Source organism: Planococcus citri, chromosome 4 (genome assembly GCF_950023065.1).
Source record: "Planococcus citri chromosome 4, ihPlaCitr1.1, whole genome shotgun sequence".
NCBI classification, from domain to species: Eukaryota; Metazoa; Arthropoda; class Insecta; order Hemiptera; family Pseudococcidae; genus Planococcus; species Planococcus citri.
Window position 1 is genome coordinate 54,719,655 of NC_088680.1, and position 20,699 is coordinate 54,740,353.

The 20,699-nt window shown below is 34.3% G+C and overlaps 5 protein-coding genes across 16 annotated transcripts; 2 read left to right on the forward strand and 3 right to left on the reverse strand.

Moving 5' to 3' along the window:
* The first annotated feature begins 130 nt into the window (after positions 1-130).
* Positions 131-1,038, forward strand: LOC135844316 (chromosome transmission fidelity protein 8 homolog). The gene is made up of 3 exons (XM_065362478.1): positions 131-335; positions 409-529; positions 619-1,038. The coding sequence occupies exons 1-3, from the start codon at positions 316-318 to the stop codon at positions 811-813; spliced, it is 336 nt and encodes a 111-aa protein (XP_065218550.1). The 5' UTR covers positions 131-315; the 3' UTR covers positions 814-1,038.
* A 509-nt stretch (positions 1,039-1,547) lies between these two features.
* On the reverse strand, positions 1,548-4,050 carry Nadk2 (NAD kinase 2, mitochondrial). 2 transcript variants are annotated; one of them, XM_065362472.1, is made up of 8 exons: positions 3,873-4,050; positions 3,471-3,500; positions 3,150-3,396; positions 2,868-3,078; positions 2,592-2,695; positions 2,439-2,523; positions 2,115-2,364; positions 1,548-2,035 (listed from the first exon to the last, which is right to left on the reverse strand). In XM_065362472.1, the coding sequence occupies exons 1-8, from the start codon at positions 3,886-3,888 to the stop codon at positions 1,779-1,781; spliced, it is 1,200 nt and encodes a 399-aa protein (XP_065218544.1). In that variant the 5' UTR covers positions 3,889-4,050; the 3' UTR covers positions 1,548-1,778. The 2 variants fall into 2 exon arrangements, with proteins under 2 accessions (XP_065218544.1, XP_065218543.1); XM_065362471.1 differs by lacking the exon at positions 3,873-4,050 and adding an exon at positions 3,652-3,838.
* A 1,375-nt stretch (positions 4,051-5,425) lies between these two features.
* Positions 5,426-10,062, reverse strand: LOC135845668 (uncharacterized). The gene is made up of 5 exons (XM_065364433.1): positions 8,808-10,062; positions 8,529-8,728; positions 8,367-8,438; positions 8,115-8,295; positions 5,426-8,028 (listed from the first exon to the last, which is right to left on the reverse strand). The coding sequence occupies exon 5, from the start codon at positions 7,983-7,985 to the stop codon at positions 5,991-5,993; it is 1,995 nt and encodes a 664-aa protein (XP_065220505.1). The 5' UTR covers positions 7,986-8,028; positions 8,115-8,295; positions 8,367-8,438; positions 8,529-8,728; positions 8,808-10,062; the 3' UTR covers positions 5,426-5,990.
* Positions 10,063-10,197: 135 nt separating this feature from the next.
* Positions 10,198-20,600, reverse strand: Sptz (Spastizin). 10 transcript variants are annotated; one of them, XM_065364422.1, is made up of 22 exons: positions 20,461-20,600; positions 18,879-18,981; positions 18,685-18,810; positions 18,355-18,616; positions 18,042-18,277; positions 17,715-17,970; positions 17,283-17,645; positions 17,080-17,210; positions 16,835-17,008; positions 14,065-14,322; positions 13,648-13,980; positions 13,323-13,436; positions 13,171-13,242; positions 12,909-13,093; positions 12,733-12,831; positions 12,440-12,659; positions 12,191-12,358; positions 11,796-12,104; positions 11,499-11,715; positions 11,218-11,428; positions 10,916-11,138; positions 10,198-10,836 (listed from the first exon to the last, which is right to left on the reverse strand). In XM_065364422.1, exons 2-22 carry the CDS (start codon positions 18,948-18,950, stop codon positions 10,657-10,659), a joined length of 4,209 nt encoding a protein of 1,402 aa, XP_065220494.1. In that variant the 5' UTR covers positions 18,951-18,981; positions 20,461-20,600; the 3' UTR covers positions 10,198-10,656. The 10 variants fall into 10 exon arrangements, with proteins under 10 accessions (XP_065220494.1, XP_065220499.1, XP_065220500.1 ...); XM_065364427.1 differs by having other exon boundaries at positions 18,685-18,804; positions 20,461-20,595; XM_065364428.1 differs by having other exon boundaries at positions 18,685-18,804; positions 20,325-20,464.
* LOC135845669 (uncharacterized) lies at positions 18,502-20,333 on the forward strand. Of its 2 annotated transcripts, XM_065364435.1 has the most exons (5): positions 18,502-18,636; positions 19,134-19,308; positions 19,377-19,566; positions 19,833-20,013; positions 20,096-20,333. In XM_065364435.1, the coding sequence occupies exons 1-5, from the start codon at positions 18,582-18,584 to the stop codon at positions 20,317-20,319; spliced, it is 825 nt and encodes a 274-aa protein (XP_065220507.1). In that variant the 5' UTR covers positions 18,502-18,581; the 3' UTR covers positions 20,320-20,333. The 2 variants fall into 2 exon arrangements, with proteins under 2 accessions (XP_065220507.1, XP_065220506.1); XM_065364434.1 differs by lacking the exon at positions 18,502-18,636 and having other exon boundaries at positions 18,995-19,308.
* Positions 20,601-20,699: the final 99 nt, after the last annotated feature.

Here is a 20,699-nt window from a genome sequence, read left to right on the forward strand (position 1 = left end):
TTTATAATAATTTATAATTAATAAAACGCAAATTAATTTCGAAAAGAAATAATTAAAAATTTGCGAAAGAGTTTCTGATCACTTATCTGGTAACACTGTTAAAAGTTTTCAGCGTGTTTTGGCGCGTTTTTTATTTACATTTTTTTAATTTTCGCGAAATGGTGATAACATTTTGAATAATTTTGAAATTTTTGCATTTTCATTCAGTGGTTTTCTTTCTTCTTTCTTTAAAAAATAATATAATCGATCAAGTCGAGGAGTAAACTAAATGCGAAGGAAGTGTTTATGCTGTACTAGTTCTACAAAAGAAACGAAATGCCGATTCTCGTGAGGCTGTAAGTATTCAAGTCTTATCTCATTAATCCCGTCAACATTTTTATACTGATTCATTTTCATTGACCTATTCAGCGATGAAGAATGTAACGAAGCTCAATGGGCAATTATTGAGTTACAAGGAGATCTAGAATGTCGAACCGGTACAAGTTTCGAATCACAGTTCATCGGAGATCTATACTTCAATAAACAAGATGTAAGTAAGATACGTCTGTCTCTCTCTCTATGTACATTATATTCCACAGTGGTAAACTTTTCAACAACTGAATTATTTTGAAATTTCAGGATGGTTCTGTTCTACCGATAGTTACCATAGGTCATCACATATTGAATGGTAAAATACAAAAATTGGATAAACCTTTAGCGGTAATGGAACGTGAAAATATCGACGATGAGAACGCTGAGTTCAAAGTGAAAGCAATCGTTACGAATAAAATTATTTTCAAAACGAGACCCAAACCGATTATAAGTACTCGATAGTTTTTTTTCAATATTACATCTTTTCGTTCGATATTTGAAAAGAAATATTCTAAATCTGAAATCGAATCGTTATTTTGTGATAGATAGTAAGTTGAGTACCTGTGTTGTGAAGTGAAGTTTGTTGTAATCATTTTTAGTAATAATTTATGTGGTTTTATTTTTATCGAAATGTCCAATAAAATGTCAGATGCTATTTTCTAGAATAAATATTTTTGAAATTGCTCATTGAAGATGAAAATTCATCATTTATCTAGATTTGCTTTGGTTCAGTTTTATTATAGTTCGAGTGTGTTTAAGAGCCGGAATCTCATCGGTTATGCGATAAAAACCATTGCATATTGTTGATTAAAGTGGCCGAAATTCTGATTTTTTAATCAATTTTGTGTGATTCATATTTTGCAGAATATTCTATTATCATTTTTTTATCGCAACATTTAGGAAATTGAGTGGCGAATACAGTTCGCTGAAGTGCTCTCTTGTCAGATATGATTCAATCTATGAGCGAAAAATAGTAAGCTCACATAATATGTGCTCCAAAGTGCTCAGTGCGTACTTCAATTCAACATTTTATCACTCGTATTACCAGTAAAATGAGTATATTTCGAAAAACTAGAACTTCGAAAACATCGAGCAGCCTTTAAATAAACGTCAAACTCGAAAATGCGACAGCTGGTGCATAATTATAAAAACTAAACTCACACTAAAATGCGCATCAACAAAAAAAAACACAACAATTCATAAATCATAATGTTAACAAAACTGTAATTCCTCAAAAATTTGGAAGCTCAAAAAAACAATTTAAAAAAAACAAAATACTCAAATACAGGAAACAATATTTAAATACTTTCGTGTACGTGTTTCTATTTATACTGGTAGATCATTTTTATAATAAATTTTCAAAATTAAAAATAATGTAAAATATATATATCGTATCATGAATTACAATAAAAAATCTAAACTATAACTCAACAATCATCTGGGCATAAGACCGGATCATTTAATCTAATCGTTTTCAACTTTCTCGTCGGATCGGTTTGCAGAATAACGGTAGCGCCAGCGTTGAACGCATAACTGTATCCGCCATCGATAACAATACTTCCTTCACGACATTGTGACCGAATAGCGATCTTTTTAGCGAAGGCTTTCGGCGGTAAATTGGGCATTTTAGGCCAGCACGGCATCGGTATCATATCTCGAATAGTGTAATCTATTCTATCGTCATCTATAATATGAAAATGAGAAAGATGAAATCAATTATTATAATGATTTCATTCAAATCAAAAATAATAAATCACACGTACCGGAATTGAAACGTAACGAAGAGTTGTACTTTTCAACTATTTCGTCGATATTATCGTTGTTATGACCGCTGATTGAAAACAGTTTTCGAACAACGTCTTCGGAAATTCGATTCATCGTGTAATTCCACGACGATGAACCCGAACCGGTGCAAATACACATACCGGAACTTTTCGTAGTTATGTATTCGCCGTCGTCGACAGAAACGTCTAAATATGATACTGTAGCAGGCGAATTTTCAGCAATGAAAACCTGCAAATCGAAATAAACAATCAAAATAAGACAATCAATCGGAATACGAATAACACTAAAATAATTCTAAATACCTCATTTAGGGCTAAATATGGTACATCGAATGTATCATCTGTCTTATTTGTCTTATCTGGTGAATTATTTTGGTCAATGTGAGTTCTGAAAACATGAACTTTTTTATATTATACAACTTTTAAAAAATAAACAGCTTTAAAAAAAATAATTACCTTCTATTGGACCATTTATCGTGTAAACCGAATGGCTTAGTATTGATATTTTTGCCTTGAATTTGAATCTTTATTCGTGATCTATAAGCCCAAGTGAATCTACGCTAAAAATTACATAATAAATAACACGATGGTCAATACGTCATGTTTTCAGTAAATTTGTGCAAATATTACGTGCACTGATAATACCAACGTAAACTACTCAAATTGCGATAGTATAATACGTACGAAGCGCAACGTAATATACCGATTGATGAAATACAGTCGAATAGATACCTGTTTAATTTCATTGATGGTTTTAGAAATTTCATCCGAACAAGCTTTTGGAAGACACAGATATCCGGTTGATCTCTCCGGGAATGAATTAAAACCGAACACCGGCTTCGACTGATCAGCTACCTTATTGGCTGCCATAAGAAAAGTGCCATCTCCACCAACGCTCATAATTGTGTCAGCCCAGTCTATTAACTCTTTTGGACGTTCATACCTGAAATAAGATACGAATCATTTGAAAGCTCGTAACGTAAAATGTGAAATACAGCTTGAGAATATTCTCACCTGTCTACAATTTTCACTTCAACGTTGGATTTCTCCAAATATTTGATCAGCTCTTTCTCGAATTTCTTGTGTTGTTCGTGGGATCGCAATAAATACGCACTGCCTCGTTCCAACAGCAATTCTCGCATATGCGCATCGTCTGAATTCGAGTAGTAATTTTGTTCGGCCTCAAAACGAGTTGTTTTTGAAACGAGTAATACTTTTTGTAGATTGTAGTCTTCTACCGAGGCCGCATTTTGAGATAATCCTGCGAAATGCGTTTTATTAGATCGTGTATTAGGAGAATAAAACGAACAATATTACGGTCTAATGAATGCTTACCAGTCATGCTTCGTTTCAACAGTCGGAAACCTATAAACCGAAACAGATACATTCAAAAATTATTATTTTCAACACCAAAAAAAAAAAAAACGGAGAATGATATTCTACGTGCAACAAATCAATACAGAAAATAAACACTCGATATCTTCACGTGATAGTGTTGCTGATTAATGATACCTACCATTCTTTGTCATGTAATTCAAAATGTTATTCATTAACGTAATTAACAAATAAAGTGTATTCTAATGTAGATAACGGAACACTTGACCCATAAACCTTACGAAATAGATATTGTATGCGTGAGAAAGATATCACTAACGCGAAACCGTAGAGACTCCAGAATTGAAAGGAAATTACAATGAACTGTAAGAGTAGTAATTTATCATTTATAGAAAAACTTACTGGTGAACAATTTCATTCAGCCGCTCACTTCGTAGTATAAGACTTTTTCCCCTGAACTAAGAAGGGCTTTAGATAAATTTTCGAAAATTTCATCCTCAGAATTCAATTTATCAGAACCAGAAGATGAGAAGAACTTTCTCAACTTTCTTATGTAATATGTACTATGTATGTTCATTTTGTTGTATTCTTCCAAGTTCCAACATCCAACAGTTCCAACCAATCACGCAATTCGCACTTGACAGCAAAGTAGTCGCCATCTAGCGGTCGAAACAGAACTACAACGAAACTAGGATATAATTTTTCGTTACATGTATTCTTATGGGAGATTTGCGATTTTCAAAAATTAATTAAAAATCGTGTAATTATCGTAGGAGTGTAATTTTTACTTCAAATGAATGTTTAATTCTTCTACTTTTTGAGAAAATTTATTACAATCTCTTAAACATGGTTTTTCTTGCAAAAAAATTGCACCACATTTACAACGTATTTGCATTGTTTATTGTATCCTGAAATGCTGAAAAACATAGGAAGTGCAAAGCAATTTTTTCACAAGAAAAACAATGTTTAAGAAATTGTAATAAATTTTCTCAAAAAGTAGAAGAATTAAACATTCATTTGAAGTAAAAATTACACTCCTACAATAATTACACGATTTTTAATTAATTTTTGAAAATCGCAAATCTCCCATAAGAATACATGTAATGAAAAATGTTATCCTAGTTTCATTGCTCGTAGCGGCGCGTAGCAGCGCTATCTATTGGGACTGTCAACTGCGAATCAGGCATGAACCCACAGTAACTCAACTAGCGTTCGCATAGGTTCACATTCGCATTCGTGATCGTGAACGCAAACCCGGCAAACGGAACGCTTTCTTTTTTGCAAGAACGCGAACGTGACGAAACGTGAACGTGAACGCGTTCTTTATTCAAATTTGAAATTTTTCGAAAAATATATCAGGACGAGGGGAGGGGTGCTTCGCGGGTAAAACTCCGTCGTCGCCGATTGGAAGCTATTTCGATTTTCAAGTCAATTTAGAGTAGGTAGAGTTTATTTTTCCGTCTTATTCTTAATTTGTTAATTTTTCCTGAAACTTGTGAAAAAAAAACACTGGTAAACTTTAGCATTTGGAAACGCAATAACCCAACCAAATGACTCATAATAATTAATATTCAGTGTTTCGTCACAATTTTCAAACATTCGTTTCTCAGGCTCTCAGCTTCGACTTCGAGAATAACTTCCTCCAATGACCATCTTCTATAAAAATGGGAAAACTTGGCGTAAGTATGCTCGATCCGTCGATCGGCTCGAAACCATTTGCAATCGACTCAAAAGGTCGAAAAAATGGTGTACATTGAATTTCAGCTTTCTCTTTCAATTAAACCAAATTTTGATATTTTTTCCAAGTTAAAGTTGAAATTTTAAAAATCAAATAATTACCATTACGTATTGTCAGAAATTTGGAATTGTGAGGTATTTTCCGATTCTCTTCAGATTTTCACGAAATAAAAAAGAAGTTCGAGTTTTTTTTGCCTAATTTTAAGAAATAATGAAACTAATTCAAGAAAATTTATTACACACCATAATTCAATTTCATGAGAAAACAAATAAAAAAGTATGAAAATTCTTAGATAAAAAATGTACTTACCAATATAATTCCAAACAGAAATGAAAGATTTAGGACATTTAGGTACATACTTCATCATAATTGAATAATAATAAAATATATAGGTAAGTACTATAACAAAGAAATAGATTAAAATCAGCTCAATTATTTGTTTGAAAAAAATGAATGCAGTAAACCTACAATTGCCTTCACTATCTCACAATAATTGAAGTAATATCCATGTAGAATTTCAAATTGAACATTAACTATTACTAGTTCAAATTGCGCAATCACTAGTTTAAAAATAAAATAAAATTTCACATAATATCACATACAAGTTAACGATTATAATGATAAATGTAAATCACAGTAATTATACATAGATCAATTTTTTAAAAATTTATAATTTACAGTAAATAAATAGCTCAAACAATCAAAAAATTTAGCACAAATACATATATACGAATACTAAAAGTATGTTCGACTTTGGTTACCACAAATCACCCGAGTAGATATCATTGGATTGCAGGAGCGATCATCTCAAACACATCGGCTAACCTAGTCTTAAACTCGTCTATCTTCTCTGGTGTGCAGAAATACCACAATAGGAACTCGTCTAGGCCACAAGGAAAATCTTCATTTCCTATCATGTTGCGTAATACTTCATCCGGCGATATGAACTGTTTGAATTTGGTAACTAGGTCTTCATCACCACCCAAACTCCAGACTATAAACTCCGGCAAATATTTAAAATCACTAAACAAAGTGGCACCTTCAATCAGATAGGGCTTCAATTCTTCGACGAGACTCTTCTTCAATCTGTCTACGTTTTGACCATATGACGCAAACGAGTCAACGAACTCCATCACTTGTTGAAAACTATTCATAGTATTCATCATAATGCACGGTAGTAACTGTTTTACAGTGAGTGGCCAAGATACGAATTTACTTCGGAATTCATTAGCTAGGTGAGCGTTGCCATCGTGAGCTCCGTCGATGAACTCGTGCATCGCTTTCTCTTCACGAATAACGAAGGCGAATTGAACAGGATATTCAACAAGGAAATTCGACTCTAAAAATCGTCGTTTCAATTCGTTTCTGCTACGAATATCGACACAGCAAAAGTCTAATATATTGCACAACTCTTTGATATAACCATAGTGGAATAATTTGGCGACAGTTTCGCTGAGATTTTCATATCTTGCCATCGTGTTCTTTTTATACTGGAAGATTTCGTTATCGTTCGCGAAGCAGAGTTTCATAATTCGATTTAAATCTGAAGTTCGCGTCGATGTGAGTAAATTAAGCCAATTCTTGCGCCAAAATGCATTCCTTTCTTCAGCAGTGGCATCCAGCAGGATTGTAATCAAGAGTTGGACTTTTCTAGGACAGTCAGGTTCTAATGATCCATCTCTTTGAAACAACCATTCGTTCGGCAAGAGGTTTTCAATCACCGATCGTTTCAAAGTGGGCCGAGCAAGGTGCCAAATTTCACAAGACACCGTCACATCTGTATCGTTGTGAAATTGCAAAATGATGTATTTATATTTTTCGATCGAGTAATCGTAATTATTGCTCTCGTTGTATAACATTCTTTCTATTATACTGGTAAAATTCGATTCATCTATTCTGTCCTTTATATACATCCAGATTGGAAGAACGTAATGTGTATGATCGGTACTGGTTGACGTGTGGAATATAATATCGCCACCTTTCTGATTGATAAACTCATTCAGGTGTTGTTCGTTGAACTTTGATAGAAGGAACCGGCCACAAAATGGTGTACGGCAATTCATAGATAAATGTATAGCTTTATGGTATCGAAATTCTAAGCTCGCACGACTCCAAAAATAATCGAACGAAGATGTAGTACGAGATGAGGTATAATCGAGCATTAGATCATCAACAGGAATACCTTCCTCATTTGGTATTTTATCCAATTCATTTCTGATGTAACACACCCAATAATACAAATGAGGACACTCGTCAAAAGTCATCTCATCCAAATTCATTTTATCTGACATAGTCGGCCAAATTCTTCGGATATCGTCTTCAAAACAATAAACACAGGCGATCCTAAATTTTTCCTCCAGGCTAATTCCATCACAACGCATCATCCTTTGAGCAGTTCGAACGTAATGAATAGATCCATCGAAATCACCTACAATGTCTTCGAAATCGTTTAAAATGTCGAAGCAGCCGCTGCGATGGTAGCTGAATATAACTCTGAAATGAAATTCTATCCATCTTTCCGTCGTGTATATGAGCTTTTTCACATATTCCACACATATGTAATCAATGACTGTTGGAACGTTAGGAATAATTTTACGTAAGGTGATGATGTCTGGAACAGAAGCCACAGATTCATAGAATGCAATAATATTCTCTATATTGTGTTCTCTAAAGTGTAAACGCCATAGTTGGACGGCCACTGCGATGGCTGAGATATCTGTTAAGGGCTGAGGACTTGGGTATACGACGTCGTACACGTTATCAACAATTTCAGTCATTTCGGGTTTTACACTAGAAAAATGTTACTAATTCGGGAATAATCTGGAATCAAACCGAATCGTATTTCAGATAAAAATAAAAACCATAAAAAAGGGGAAAAGTCTGATTTGATCGAGTGTGTATCTTACCAACTGAATTTCAAAGCTAATTCGATCCGAGAACTGAAACCATCAAAAATTGTGCATCCAAGTTCGGAGTTCGAAAAATCATACACTGCCATGAGTAAAATAATCAGTTCTTATTCTACGTATTCCAACTTCTTTAGACAAAGGACTGGTAACTATTCGATCGTATCGCAATTACTCGAATCTAAAACAAAATCACTAGGTATAAACCAAACTTACGAGAATAACATTTATCGAAGAATAAGTATTGCATACTTAAGCAGGACTGATGAAGCTCTCTAGGATCATTCTCGATAATCGCCGACGCGTTTAACCATTTTCCACAAACTGAGTAAAAAACCGAACACAATATTTAACTATCGCAAACATGAAAAAACAAACTAAGGAAAATAAAATAAAACTGAACTGTGAACTTACTTGAATAAATATGAGTACGGTGCCATTAGGAAGGGACAGAATAAGCGCTGGTTTCTTTGTTATGGATGGAGCAACAAATCGCAGAACAATGTCGTGGCGAATTTTAAAAACATGCACTATTGCACTTCGCGATCTGAATTTTACTCTTGTTTACATCCACCATCGATGCTGGCATAAAGAGTAACGACCATCCGCCAAAACTAGAAAGAACAAAATATTATTAAATTTCACATTTTCTGAATAATCAACAGTTGAACAATAGATCTAACGCTGACTTACCTTTCCTAGTCGGAGAAATTTTATACAGGCAATCTCCCTAATCAATTCCACGTATTTTTCCTCTATCTCCTCAGGTTCAGCGAAGACGTCGTCTTCAAAAATGAATGAATCTAATTACTTGAAAACTACTTACAAACTACATTATATACAACACATAAAATTTTCATAACCCAAAAATTGCTAATTTGCAGTTCAGTTTGTTGTTGTTGATGTTGATAATGATAACAATAACCAGACGAGTCTTGACAGATCACAAACACCAAAACATACAGCGTTTTCATGGTGATGGTGACTCATTTGTGCTCCCGATCGCCTTGTGTAGCACAAACACAACCTAACTAAAATTTGGCATTTTTTTGCAGATGAAGATCAAGATCTTGTTGTAATAATGCTCCTAAAATTACCACACAAATGAATCAACAATTTAGCTAAGGTTCAGAAGACCACATTAATTGTACTGTAAAATGTCTTCGAAATAAGTATTATGAATAGGTTGAATAATAACTCATACCGATTACCTACCGAAGGATTGCTTAATTGAAGGACCGTGTTCATATTTTTTCAAGCTTATAGTAATTTAATATTTTGAATATTGACAGGATAGCATTTTTATCTGCGATGACGAACTCAACGAACTGTCACGAAGACGAAGACATTGCTGAAAGTAATACGTACTTCAAATTTCCAGTAAAAAAAGGTAGAATTTCCTGATTATTTTGACAAAATAGGATTTTCTGCAATTTCAGTAACATTGGCAATCCAATTCGACTTCTTATACTTCCTTCATAGAACATATCTCGATCCTAACTTCCTAACTCGATCGATTCATTTCACCATCACACTCATGTTTCACGTTATAAACGTAGGTATATATTTTAATTAAAAACACTGTATGAATATATTCATTAGAATAAACTTCAACATAAATAATGAGCGGAACAATTAGACAGAAAACTCGAGAGTTCCCGCTGTACAACAAAATCAACATCGAACAAAAAAAAAGGAAAAATTAGACCTTATCACAGTATCATCGTTGAACAATGCACAGTTGACAGAAGCAATAAAATACACTTTAATACGAATACGACTCTAATTAAAGCCACAACACGAAGGTATATTTTGTCTATATGGAGACTAGCGTATGAGAATAATTTTAAGAAATCGAATGAAGAATTCACCAACATCTCGACTACCCCTATGTGAAATGAATAGTTTGTAAAAAGTTGAACAAGAAATCAACAGAAAATGAATATAGGAAACGTGAAAAATAATTCTTCCAGAAAAACCCTACATTAGGGCTTTAATAAAAACATCAACTTAATACCTTGAAAATAACCAACAAAATTAATAATGAAACCGTTACTGTAATAACAACAACTAATAACACGACTAAAAAAGAATGAAGTTTAATATCGAATATAAAATGTATAATGTTTAGCAATAATCAAATCGTCGAATAGATATGATAGCATCGAAAATTTCGAATGGATGACTTCAATACTAATTGAAAAATAAATAAATAAAAAATACATGCAGGTACAATAGGAAAAAAAAGATAACTTGTAAATTTCAAAAATGAAAAAAGAAAACTATGAAAAATACGCTATTAAAATAAATTTTAAAAAATGGTAAAAATGAATACGAATAACACTAGCGAGGTTAACAAGAAAAATACATGACATTAGCATTGATTGATGTACTTCGCATGCTCAAGGAATGGTATAAAAAAATCGCTAATAAAAAATAACATACAGCACCTTCACAGGTAATATACAACAATGACCAAGAAAACAAAATTCGTAAAATAATAGAATTAGGTAGGTATACAAAATATCACGGTTTCCTTTCTTCATGAATTTTGCGAAGATGCTCTCATTTTATCCACTTTACTGCTAACTATTCTAATTAAACTCGTCGCATTCTGTTTTTTACATTCGACCAGAACTTTTTCGAAGTATTCTAACTTGTTTAAAGTAATAGCCGTCAAAAAGGCTGTTTTCAATCGATTAACTGCAAGAGCCATTTCAATCTGAAAGCAGAATCAGGAATAAAATTCTATTACGTAGGTACTTGATCCTTAGATCATATGATAACTTTAGAAATTGTACTTTTAGCGGAAGACTGGTAATAAATTTCAAGAATGTTTCCGGGTCTGCGTCTTTTTTCAAAGCAGTGCAGGCTATAACATTGATAACTTCATCGCGATCAAGCTTCAGTTCTTGCATAAGTTCTACCATAGTGATCACATTATTTTCTTGATTTTTATGCATGAAAGTTTCAGTCAATTTGGTATAAACTCTGACGACGTTCAAAGAAAATTCAGCGATCATTCTAGAAATATTCCAACGATAGAAAAATGAGTTACGTACTCTTATATGTAAATAATCGTACCACATAGCTCTATATTTACCTTTCTGTGTAGTTGAACGCTACTTTGAAATCTTTCTGCGATTCGAAAATTAGCGCAATGATGATCAATTTACTTTCCTCTTTACCAAGTAAGGTTGGTACTTCGGTAAATTTTAGATTAGCAGTAGCATTATTCGATGCGATCATTTCGGTTACTTCTAATTGCATTCTCAGACAAGTCAACTGTTTGGTAACCATGTCAAGTTTTTTCCCTGGAAAATGATTCGTATAAATTAATATACATTAATTTGAACTTTTATACGTTAAATATGCGCAACTAACCTTCCGCTTGCCCCATGCTAAGTTTTAGATGACAAATAGCAAGCCTCAAATGTTCTTCTTTTTTTCCTAATTGAGCATAGGTAGTGGCGCCTTTGGTATAAAACTGTGTACACGAGATAGCTGCTCTGTAATAATCTTTGGACCATTTTTGTATTTCGTACAGCTCGTTGAAAAGGTCGTTTTTCTTACAATATATGCAAATTTCGTTAATGTAATCCTGTTGAAAAAAATATCCACCGGTAAATTTTAGCATAAACAATGTTCACTATTAATTATGATATTATTGAATTCACTTACATCCCATTCCTTCAAAGAATCGTTCAACCTTTTCATCGAAGTTAAAACAGTGACATAATCATTTTGTCTCATACAAGGCGCGAAAACTTTTTCAACGAATTCTTTGGGAGAAATTTTTTTATCCAGAGTCACCCTAATTGCATCGTACAAACGTTCGTATTTGGTATAAAAATCAAATTGAAGCTGAGATGTTCCATAGCTGGTCAAATAATGAACACATTCATCCATAATCGAATTTGGTAAAGTCGGTGTAGGCTTCGTCGAACCTAATTTAAATAAATCGGTGAAGCTGCGAGATGAATCTTTCTCCTAGAACGTAAAAAAATATTACTCGGTGAAAGACTGCGCTTTATTTCTCAAAATTGAAAAACTACTGTACGTGTTAGAATACTGACTGCGTTATTAGATAAAACTCCTAGTATTTCCTTCACCAAAGCTGGATTCTTTTTAATATTACTTCTGGAAATTTTATTACGAGCTGCGGCATATTCACCGGATTTTATCAACGTTAAACCCCACAGATACCAAATACTGTGACATTCTACGCCAATTTTAGTCGATATCTGAAATTCGAAAACCGATAAGCGATATTTTTCTTAACAAATACATCAGAAAATCGAAAAGTATCGTGCACTAAAACATACTTCTAAAGCTAGCTCCCATTTTTGTTTCTCCAGAAGAGTATCTCGTACTTTTTTCAATTCTTGTATATCTCTTAGCGGTCTGGACTGATCCGTGCTGAAGAATTTAATTTTTGATAGATGATTCAAGATGTCTACTTCGCTGTCTAATTCTTCGCATTTACGACAACTTTGCATTTCTCCTAAATGCGTATAGTAAATTTTTGCAGCTAAAAGGAGAGATCTAGAAAACAGATAGCAATGTAATTTCAGTTAAATGATTTCGTTTTTGTCGACGTTGTAGTGCTCTTTCTTACTTGGCAATATTCGATATTTCCGAATAATCGAAATTCGCTGGACAAACTAATCTTTGGCGTAGGATTTTAATTAATGACTCGGCGTTTGAAAATAACATCCTGAAAATGAAATTTTAAAAATTCGTTTAACGTAAGAGATTTGGAAGAGTTGGGGGGGGGGGGAGGAGTTAAATTACCTGGGGACAGCGATACTTTCAGAATGTAATTCGAGTATAGATAAACACAGCTCGATATCCGGAGCAGAATCAAACGCAGCTTGTTGCCTTATCAACGTATTCATGTCGTTATCTGACGATAATTTCCAACACGTTTTTTTGTAACTGTCATCGGTGGCGGTAGAATTTTCACTTACGCTGTCATCCTGTTAAATGGAAACATGCAAATCAATATCATAAGTTGTTCACACAATTCCAAGAACAGCGTATCGATGATAATTACCATGTTCTCGTACTGAGCTTCGAAATCGAAACACTGGTCGCAGACTCGAACGAAGCCTTTATACGTTACCACCTGTAAAGGAATAAAAATTGAAATATTATTCAAAAAACCAGCAAAGTAAAATTATTTCATCACTTTAACGATGCTTATACCTTCATTCTTTTAGTCGAACACGAATCGCAAACAACTCGACCACATCTGCGACAATGATGACGTCTCACAAACACACTAAATTCGGTTTTTCTGCAACACATGCATTTTGGCACCTAAAATGAACAAGAAAGACATTTCAGTCAAATGCCAACGACTTTAAAACTGGGAAGCAAAAATGGACAATGAAAGAACCTAACACTGCCAACGGTGTACCAGGTCTTACGCCATACATAAGTCCATCGAGCGGATATAACGAAACAACAAAAGCACCAATGCCTCTGAAAAGATCATCCATTCGAATGAAAAACAGGACGAAATACTTACCCAGTTATTCGGTATCCATTTATTGGTCGCAGGAACTTCATCGGGCGGATAAAAATTACCATCTTTGAAAATCTCAGCGTGAAGCAGAGCAGCGTTCAAGCAATCGGTAGCTGCTGGTTTTTTACGAAAATGTAACGCTTTGCTAGCGTATTCTTTAAACGTACCATCCATTTGGTCTCTGGATATTGTTTCCAGTCGTTGTATTTCTTGGGGTAAAGTGGCGATAAATTTCGTTCCCACATCTAGGACCGGTTTCAAGGACGGTAATTTCTTATTGAGGATCATTTGTTCGACGACCAAAACAGGTGAAAAAGCTACGTCGAAGTATAATGGCTGCATGGTAGGATAAAATTAATATTTTTGTACTCGTTGCAGCGAAATATATCTAAGAGACATTAGTAGATTAACCCAATTTACTTGTTCACATTGTGGTATAGCTGATATCATTTTCAAACCGACTAGTAACCCGTAGTATCTCTTTTCATCCGTCGCGTTCAGTAAATTTGAATATATCACAGTCGATACTAAATTCGTTAGTTTCGTAAGAGAGAAGAAATTCTTTACGATATAATCACAGATATCAACGATCTGAAGACCGTTCACCAAAGTTAAGGCTTTTTTTAAATGCGTGACATCTTCGAGGTCGCTAAGGAACGAAATATATTTGCTGAATTCCTTTGAACGAAGAAAAAAATGAATTAATATTCGAAGCACGTACTTACAGGCATAATAGTCCAGTCATTTTAGCAAAATTTTTAGTCGAACCTCGGAAAAATTGGGGGAAAGTTGAATTTCACATTATTTGTTCAGATTGGTCTCTAAAACAACACATCAAAAGTTGCACCCCGTAACTTGACCGCTACCCCCGCAAGAGGTCATTAACCTATGCAGATACAGGTTTTTCGGCTGTATCGCAGAAATGAAGGGTCCGAGAGGAAAAATCTTCGAACAAAAATTGTTCTACGCAAAATTTCCTATCAGCACGACCAGTTCAGCTTTTCTCAAAATGGCGATTTCCCCTTACTAACGAGGGGGTAAAGTTGTCAATTTTATGAAAATTATTTAAAAAAATGAAAATCGACAATATTTAAAACGTGAATTCGATTCACAGTAGACTCGAAAATATTTTGACCAAAGTTGCACACCGCAACTTGTCTGCAACCCCCACAAGAGGTCATTAACCTTTGTCAATCTACGTTGTTCGGCTAATGGCGGCTAGATATTTTAATTGATAATAAGTCCGCCGAAATTGCAGGTTTTGCTTTCCAACATAAAACTCGAACGAAATTTTTAGAAAAAGACAAGGCTAGATCGAAAGAGCATGCAAAAATTCATCAGCAGTCGAAATTTCAAGTGCAAACGTGTATTTTTCTATTTTTGGTAAATTTTTGAAAATCAAATTTAGGCCAAAGATGAGAAAAAAATCAAAATTTTAACAAATTGATTTAGAAGTATGAAATTTGGAATATATCCTATTTTCGACCTGCCAAATCGATTAGTAACTATTTCAAACCATTTTAAGCAGTTCTGGAGCCTCCAGCAGATTTTTGAAACTTGAAATTCCCACAATATTTCATCAAAAGCAGTTGAAAAGTTGAAATTCATTCTGTAAACTAATTTCAATACGGTAGGGAGTCGACTGCAAGTAGATTTCAAGTCGTTTTGGAGCCTCCAGAGACTTTTTGGAAATTACTGGAGCCTCCAGCAGATATTTCAATGCTCGAAATTTCCATATAAATTTACCAAACAGAGTTGGAAATCCAAAATTCACCCTGTACTTCAATTTCAATGCGCTATCAAGTCGACTGCAGGTTGGTTCAAGTCAGTTGGAAGCCTCCAGCAACTTTTTGAAAATTCCTAGAGCCTCCAACAGATTTTAGAATTTTAAAATTTCATAAAAGACAGTTGCAAAGCTAAAATTTACTCTGTAATCTAACTTCAATATACTATGAAGTCGACTACTCGTAGATTTCAAATCGTTTTGGAGCCTCCAGCGACTTTTTGGAAATTACCGGAGCCTCCAGCAGATTTTTCAATGTTCAAGATTTCCATAAAATTTTACCAAACAGAGACATCCCATTTTTGACATTACTCTGAGGTGGATGGTAGGCAGTTTCAATCCGTTTTGGAGCCTCCAGCAGATTTTTAGAAACTTCTGTTTTTCAAAAAATGCCACAAAATCTATCCGAATCAACATTCGACTTTTCAACTCCATTTGATGAAATTTTGTAGGAATTGCAAGCTTCAAAAATTTACCGGAGGTTCCAGTAATTTCCAAAAACTCGCTGAAGGCTACAAAACGACTTGAAATCTATTTACAATCGACTTCAGAGCGTATTAAAATTAGTTTACTGAATGAATTTCCGCTTTCCAACTTCATTTGATGAAATTTGGTGAAGAATTGCAAGTTTCAAAACTGCTGGAGGCTCCAGAACTGCTCAAAACGGGTTGAAATCGTTTCCAATCGATTTGACAGGTCGAAAATAGAGTATATCCAAATTTCAGCATTATAGCTCAATCCGGTAAAATTTTGATTTTTTTTCTCATTTTTAACCTAAATTTGATTTTTAAAAATTTACCAAAACTTGAAAAATATATTTCAACTGAATTGGTTATGCTTATAGGAAATTTGGCGTAGAATTTAATCACCTTTTTTTCCCTCTGACCTTTCATTTCGGCGATATAGCCGAATAACGTAGATTGACAAAGGTTAATGACCTCTTGCGGGGGTTGCAGACACGTTGCGGTGTGTGCAACTTTGGTCAAAATATTTTCGAGTCTACTGTGAATCGAATTCAAGTTTTAAATTGTCGATTTTCATTTTTAAAAAATAATTTTCATAAAATTGACAACTTTACCCCCTCCTTAGTAAGGGTGAAATCGCCATTTTGAGAAAAGCTGAACTGGTCATGCTGATAGGAAATTTTGCGTAGAATAATTTTTGTTCGAAGATTTTTCCTCTCGGACCCTTCATTTCGGCGATACAGCCGAAAAACCTGTATCGGTAAAGGTTAATGACCTCTTGCGGGGGTAGCGGTCAAGTTGCGGGGTGTAACTTTTGATGGGTTGTTTTAGAGACCAATCTGAACAAATAATGTGAAATTCAGCTTTCCCCCAATTTTTCCGAGGTTCGACTAAAAATGTTGCTAAAATGACTGAACTGATAAAGAAAATGTTCAAAATTTACCTCTAATTCAAAAGTGAATCCAGGTTCAATGGCATACACAACTGATATCCATTCGTCAGCTAATCTAAAATTATCTCGATCAACGAGGAAACTCAATATTTCACTAGGGTCGCCGATAAATACACTGTACCATTTTGGCCACCTTTCGTACACGTCATTGGCAATAAGGAAAATCTGTACAATTTCCATCAAAATAAATTAAATTCAGCAAATAATTCTATCCTATTAGTAGCAAAATTAATTACCTTAACGCAGATTCTGATTTTATTACATATAAGTTCGGTGGAAACTCTCACATAAAGCGATTCAATAATTTGTAACATGAGCAGAAATTCGTCATCTGCGTCTTTGGCTAAATCGACTAGTTGCGGTTTTGCTATTGAAAAAAAAAAATATATAGAATCATTCATGTCATAAAAAGATTTATCCTTTAAAAAAAAATCATTACTTTTAAATCCAACAGCAAACGAAACAGCAGCGTATAAACATCTCAGACCCTTATTTTCGAAATCAATTTCTATTTTGTAACTATTCAACATGGGGCTGTACATTTGGCTCATTTTGTATAACACGTTATTGATACAAATCACATTTTTATCATCACATCGGCAAAGCGAATCGATGGGTAAATGATCATCCATTAAAGTACTTCGAACCAAGGAAGCATGATGTTGCAAACAATTATACAACGATTTATGAAACCGGCAACATTTCCACACAACTCTGCGTATTTCGCTAACATTCTCTATATCGAAGTTATTATCATAATCGAATTTGATCTTGAACTGGGTATCAGTCATCATGTACACATCTGAAATAATACGTATAGTTAATCGATGAATCTTAAATTGAACAGCTACCAAATAAAATTAACGCCTACCTTTGGTTAAAAGATCGTAGTAAGGAAACCCACGCTCTTTTAGAACATCGACCAGAGGGGAACATTTTTCAGGAATGCTATCTGTACTATTTACAAGCTCGCTTTCGATTTTAGGATCATAAACGGTACGCTCCATATGCATCATGAGGGGAACAGGAACCAGTAGATCGATATCAGAATTGACAATAATGTAACTCTTCAGGTACTCGTTATGGAATTCGCTCAAATCTTTTTCGAGAGTTTCCGGATTCAAAGCCTAGCAAAAAATATGAATTTAGAAAAACCGAACAACGTGAAGAAAGAAAAATCCTCAAGTTACGGATTTACTTGTATTTTCGGTGAATAGATGTACGGTTGGCCAATGACTGAATGAAGACGAGCATCTTCCAAGAAAGTGAACTGGTTCAATGTGTTTGTTCGCAATATCGGAGGGTAGTTCAATAAAGTGCTATGTAAATCGTATAAACTGAGGAATTTTATAGACGAGCCGACACGATAGCCTATCACATTATAACAAACGTGTCTCAAACACCAGTTTTTGAAAAATAATCCTCTATGAAAACCTATAAAAACAGAAGTAGGGTTTTAAAAACTATTACTCATTTCGAGCTCGTACATTTGGAAACAATATAAAGATCACCTTCGCTGAATGAAAATAAACCATGAATCCACATCAAGTTTGTCAAGTTGATTAAAAAACACGTCGTTTGCTCGGTGGTTTTTAATTTCTTCAAATCAACGAAACGTAGTATGTACGATTCGTCGAATGCTTTTTGCACTTCGGCATCGTAACTGAGCGATAAAGCTTCGTAATATCCTACTTCGGTGGAATTTTTCTTACGTATTATACGCAACACGTTTTCCAATATGGAACGTACAACAGCCTCTGGATCGGAATTGATCTGCGTCAGAACATACTCGAGTAAGTGAAATGATTCAGAATAGATCGAAATTAAAAAATAATGCTTACAATTTCCTTTACACCGCGTTCCACGTGAGTTTCATTCAAACATTTCCTGGTTAAATTGGGCGGAATAATTTCATCTTTATCTTCGCTTAAATCGTTATATTTGTAGCGATGAGCGAGGAACTGTAACTGCATAATTACTCGTTATAGAAACTCGATTAGAAATAAATAATAAAAATATGTTCATCATCAATTACCTCCTCGATTTTCATATCTTTACCAGCTGGCAATATGAATGGAAATTCTTTACCTCCCGGAGGTGAAGCCATTTTTCAATCATTGAAGTAATACTCCTGAATTCTGCAAAATAAAAATAAACGGTTACTTTTAGAAACGATTTTTTCACAAAATGATTAATTTATGGATTCTGCTGATCGTTGAAATAGAATTAATTACGGTAGAAAATTACATCGTTAATGACGATTCGTACAATGACGATACGTTGTTTTCAGTATACGACAATGGAACTTACAACGTGAAAGAAATTCACAACGAACTAGATGATGATTATTTACCAGAATTTGTGACAGATAACGAACTCGATGAAAAATCTCGTTTACTCGATTTCGAAGAAAATTACGTTAAACCGAATATAAAACAAAATTTGAAACAGTATAAAAATTACAAGTAAGTGAGTAGGTACATCGATTATAGACTCGAAACGTTGCTAAATCAAATATGTACATTTTTCAAAGATATGCTAAAAAGAAACGAGAGCTGAATGCGGATTCCGATGACCAGTACACGTTTCGATACAAAACCGATAACGTAACCGAGGCAGCGTACGATTACGATAAATTCAAACAAGAGTACGATCACGATGTTGACGAGCTAAAAAAATCTCAAGCTAAACTAAACCTTTCCGATTTCAAACCGATAGCGAAGGTAATGAATTTACATTATGAATAAGCGACAATTTTTATCACTTACGTTCCCACCTTGTGACAAACCAAAATATCCAAAGGTTGTGCAAATAAACCCATAATAGAATCTACGCATCGGAATAGCTAAAATCTAGAAAAGTTCGGTTCCTTCGTGAACTTTGTATTTTCACCATTTTAGTTACGCATTTTTATGCCATATTCGCCCAATACCGTATTCACACGTGACAGTTTTCAATTTTCATATCCGGTGTTGGATTTTTATCGCAGTCAGAATGTAGCACAGGTTTATTCGATAAGGGACCGTTCACGATGGCTTGCCTTATTCAAGAAAATCGCGCCGGAGAGACTGAAGCCATAAGAAACGATGCTGGAAAATCGATAGAAGAGCTGTTGAAATTGTGGGGAATTGCCTTCGTCTTGTTTGTAGTGATCGGATGGGGTAATTATGGTAAGAACAGGAGCCATCGACGTTATGTTCACTGATGAGTTTTTATCCTTCAGCGATTACTGTTTGCATTATTTTCGAACAGGATGTTGTAACTGGATATGCCCGACTAAACATTGCTTTCCTGATGATGGTTACGAAGAAATTAAACAAAAGTTGGCTTTGAATCCTCCAGGAACACTCATGAGTAAGGTAGACCCAAAGACAGACGACAAATCAAAAACGAAATTCGAAAAGGAATATTATCAGCCATCAGAGACAGAATATTACTTATATAATAGCGTATGGAACGATATATATCATGTATAAATTACCAATTTTTACACTCCGAAAAATAATATATTGACTGTGCTGACGAATTTCGATTATACGTTCGTGTAGAATGTAGTGATGAATCAAGGGTCAACATGAAGAGATGGATGGGTTCCGGTGTGATGAAATCATACTTACTCGAAAAAATTATGATTTTAGCACGATTTATGACACATCAATGATTCGGTGAAGTTTGTTTTATCTTTTCATCGCGTTTTCAAAATTTATAAAAGTAGAACATTTTTCATTTCCGATGGAATTTTATCTCCTCTTCCTCTCGTATTTATTTTTTTTTTTTACCGTTATCACTGTAAACTTTTTAGGCTTTGTTTATTTTGATATCTTGGTAGAAAAAGTTTAGATAACGAGCTTTCTCG

Bases quoted from the DNA above. Each gene is read 5' to 3' on its own strand.
- Nadk2 (XM_065362471.1), bottom strand. From the start codon at position 3,685: ATGAATAACATTTTGAATTACATGACAAAGAATG. The intron at 3,079-3,149 runs GTGAGAATATTC...ATCTTATTTCAG, and splicing joins GAAGTGAAAATTGTAGACAG to GTATGAACGTCCAAAAGAGT. The intron at 2,036-2,114 runs GTACGTGTGATT...TTCATATTATAG, and splicing joins TTCGTTACGTTTCAATTCCG to ATGACGATAGAATAGATTAC.
- Sptz (XM_065364422.1), bottom strand. From the start codon at position 18,950: ATGGCTTCACCTCCGGGAGGTAAAGAATTTCCATTCATATTGCCAGCT. The intron at 17,211-17,282 runs GTAATGATTTTT...TTTTTTCAATAG, and splicing joins GTTTGCTGTTGGATTTAAAA to CAAAACCGCAACTAGTCGAT. The intron at 11,429-11,498 runs GTTAGTTGCGCA...ATCATTTTCCAG, and splicing joins TAGCATGGGGCAAGCGGAAG to GGAAAAAACTTGACATGGTT.
- LOC135844316 (XM_065362478.1), top strand. From the start codon at position 316: ATGCCGATTCTCGTGAGGCT. The intron at 336-408 runs GTAAGTATTCAA...TGACCTATTCAG, and splicing joins ATGCCGATTCTCGTGAGGCT to CGATGAAGAATGTAACGAAG. The intron at 530-618 runs GTAAGTAAGATA...TTGAAATTTCAG, and splicing joins TATACTTCAATAAACAAGAT to GATGGTTCTGTTCTACCGAT.
- LOC135845668 (XM_065364433.1), bottom strand. From the start codon at position 7,985: ATGACTGAAATTGTTGATAACGTGTACGACGTCGTATACCCAAGTCCT.
- LOC135845669 (XM_065364434.1), top strand. From the start codon at position 19,031: ATGATTAATTTATGGATTCTGCTGATCGTTGAAATAGAATTAATTACG. The intron at 19,567-19,832 runs GTAATGAATTTA...TTTTTATCGCAG, and splicing joins ATTTCAAACCGATAGCGAAG to TCAGAATGTAGCACAGGTTT. The intron at 20,014-20,095 runs GTAAGAACAGGA...ATTTTCGAACAG, and splicing joins GATCGGATGGGGTAATTATG to GATGTTGTAACTGGATATGC.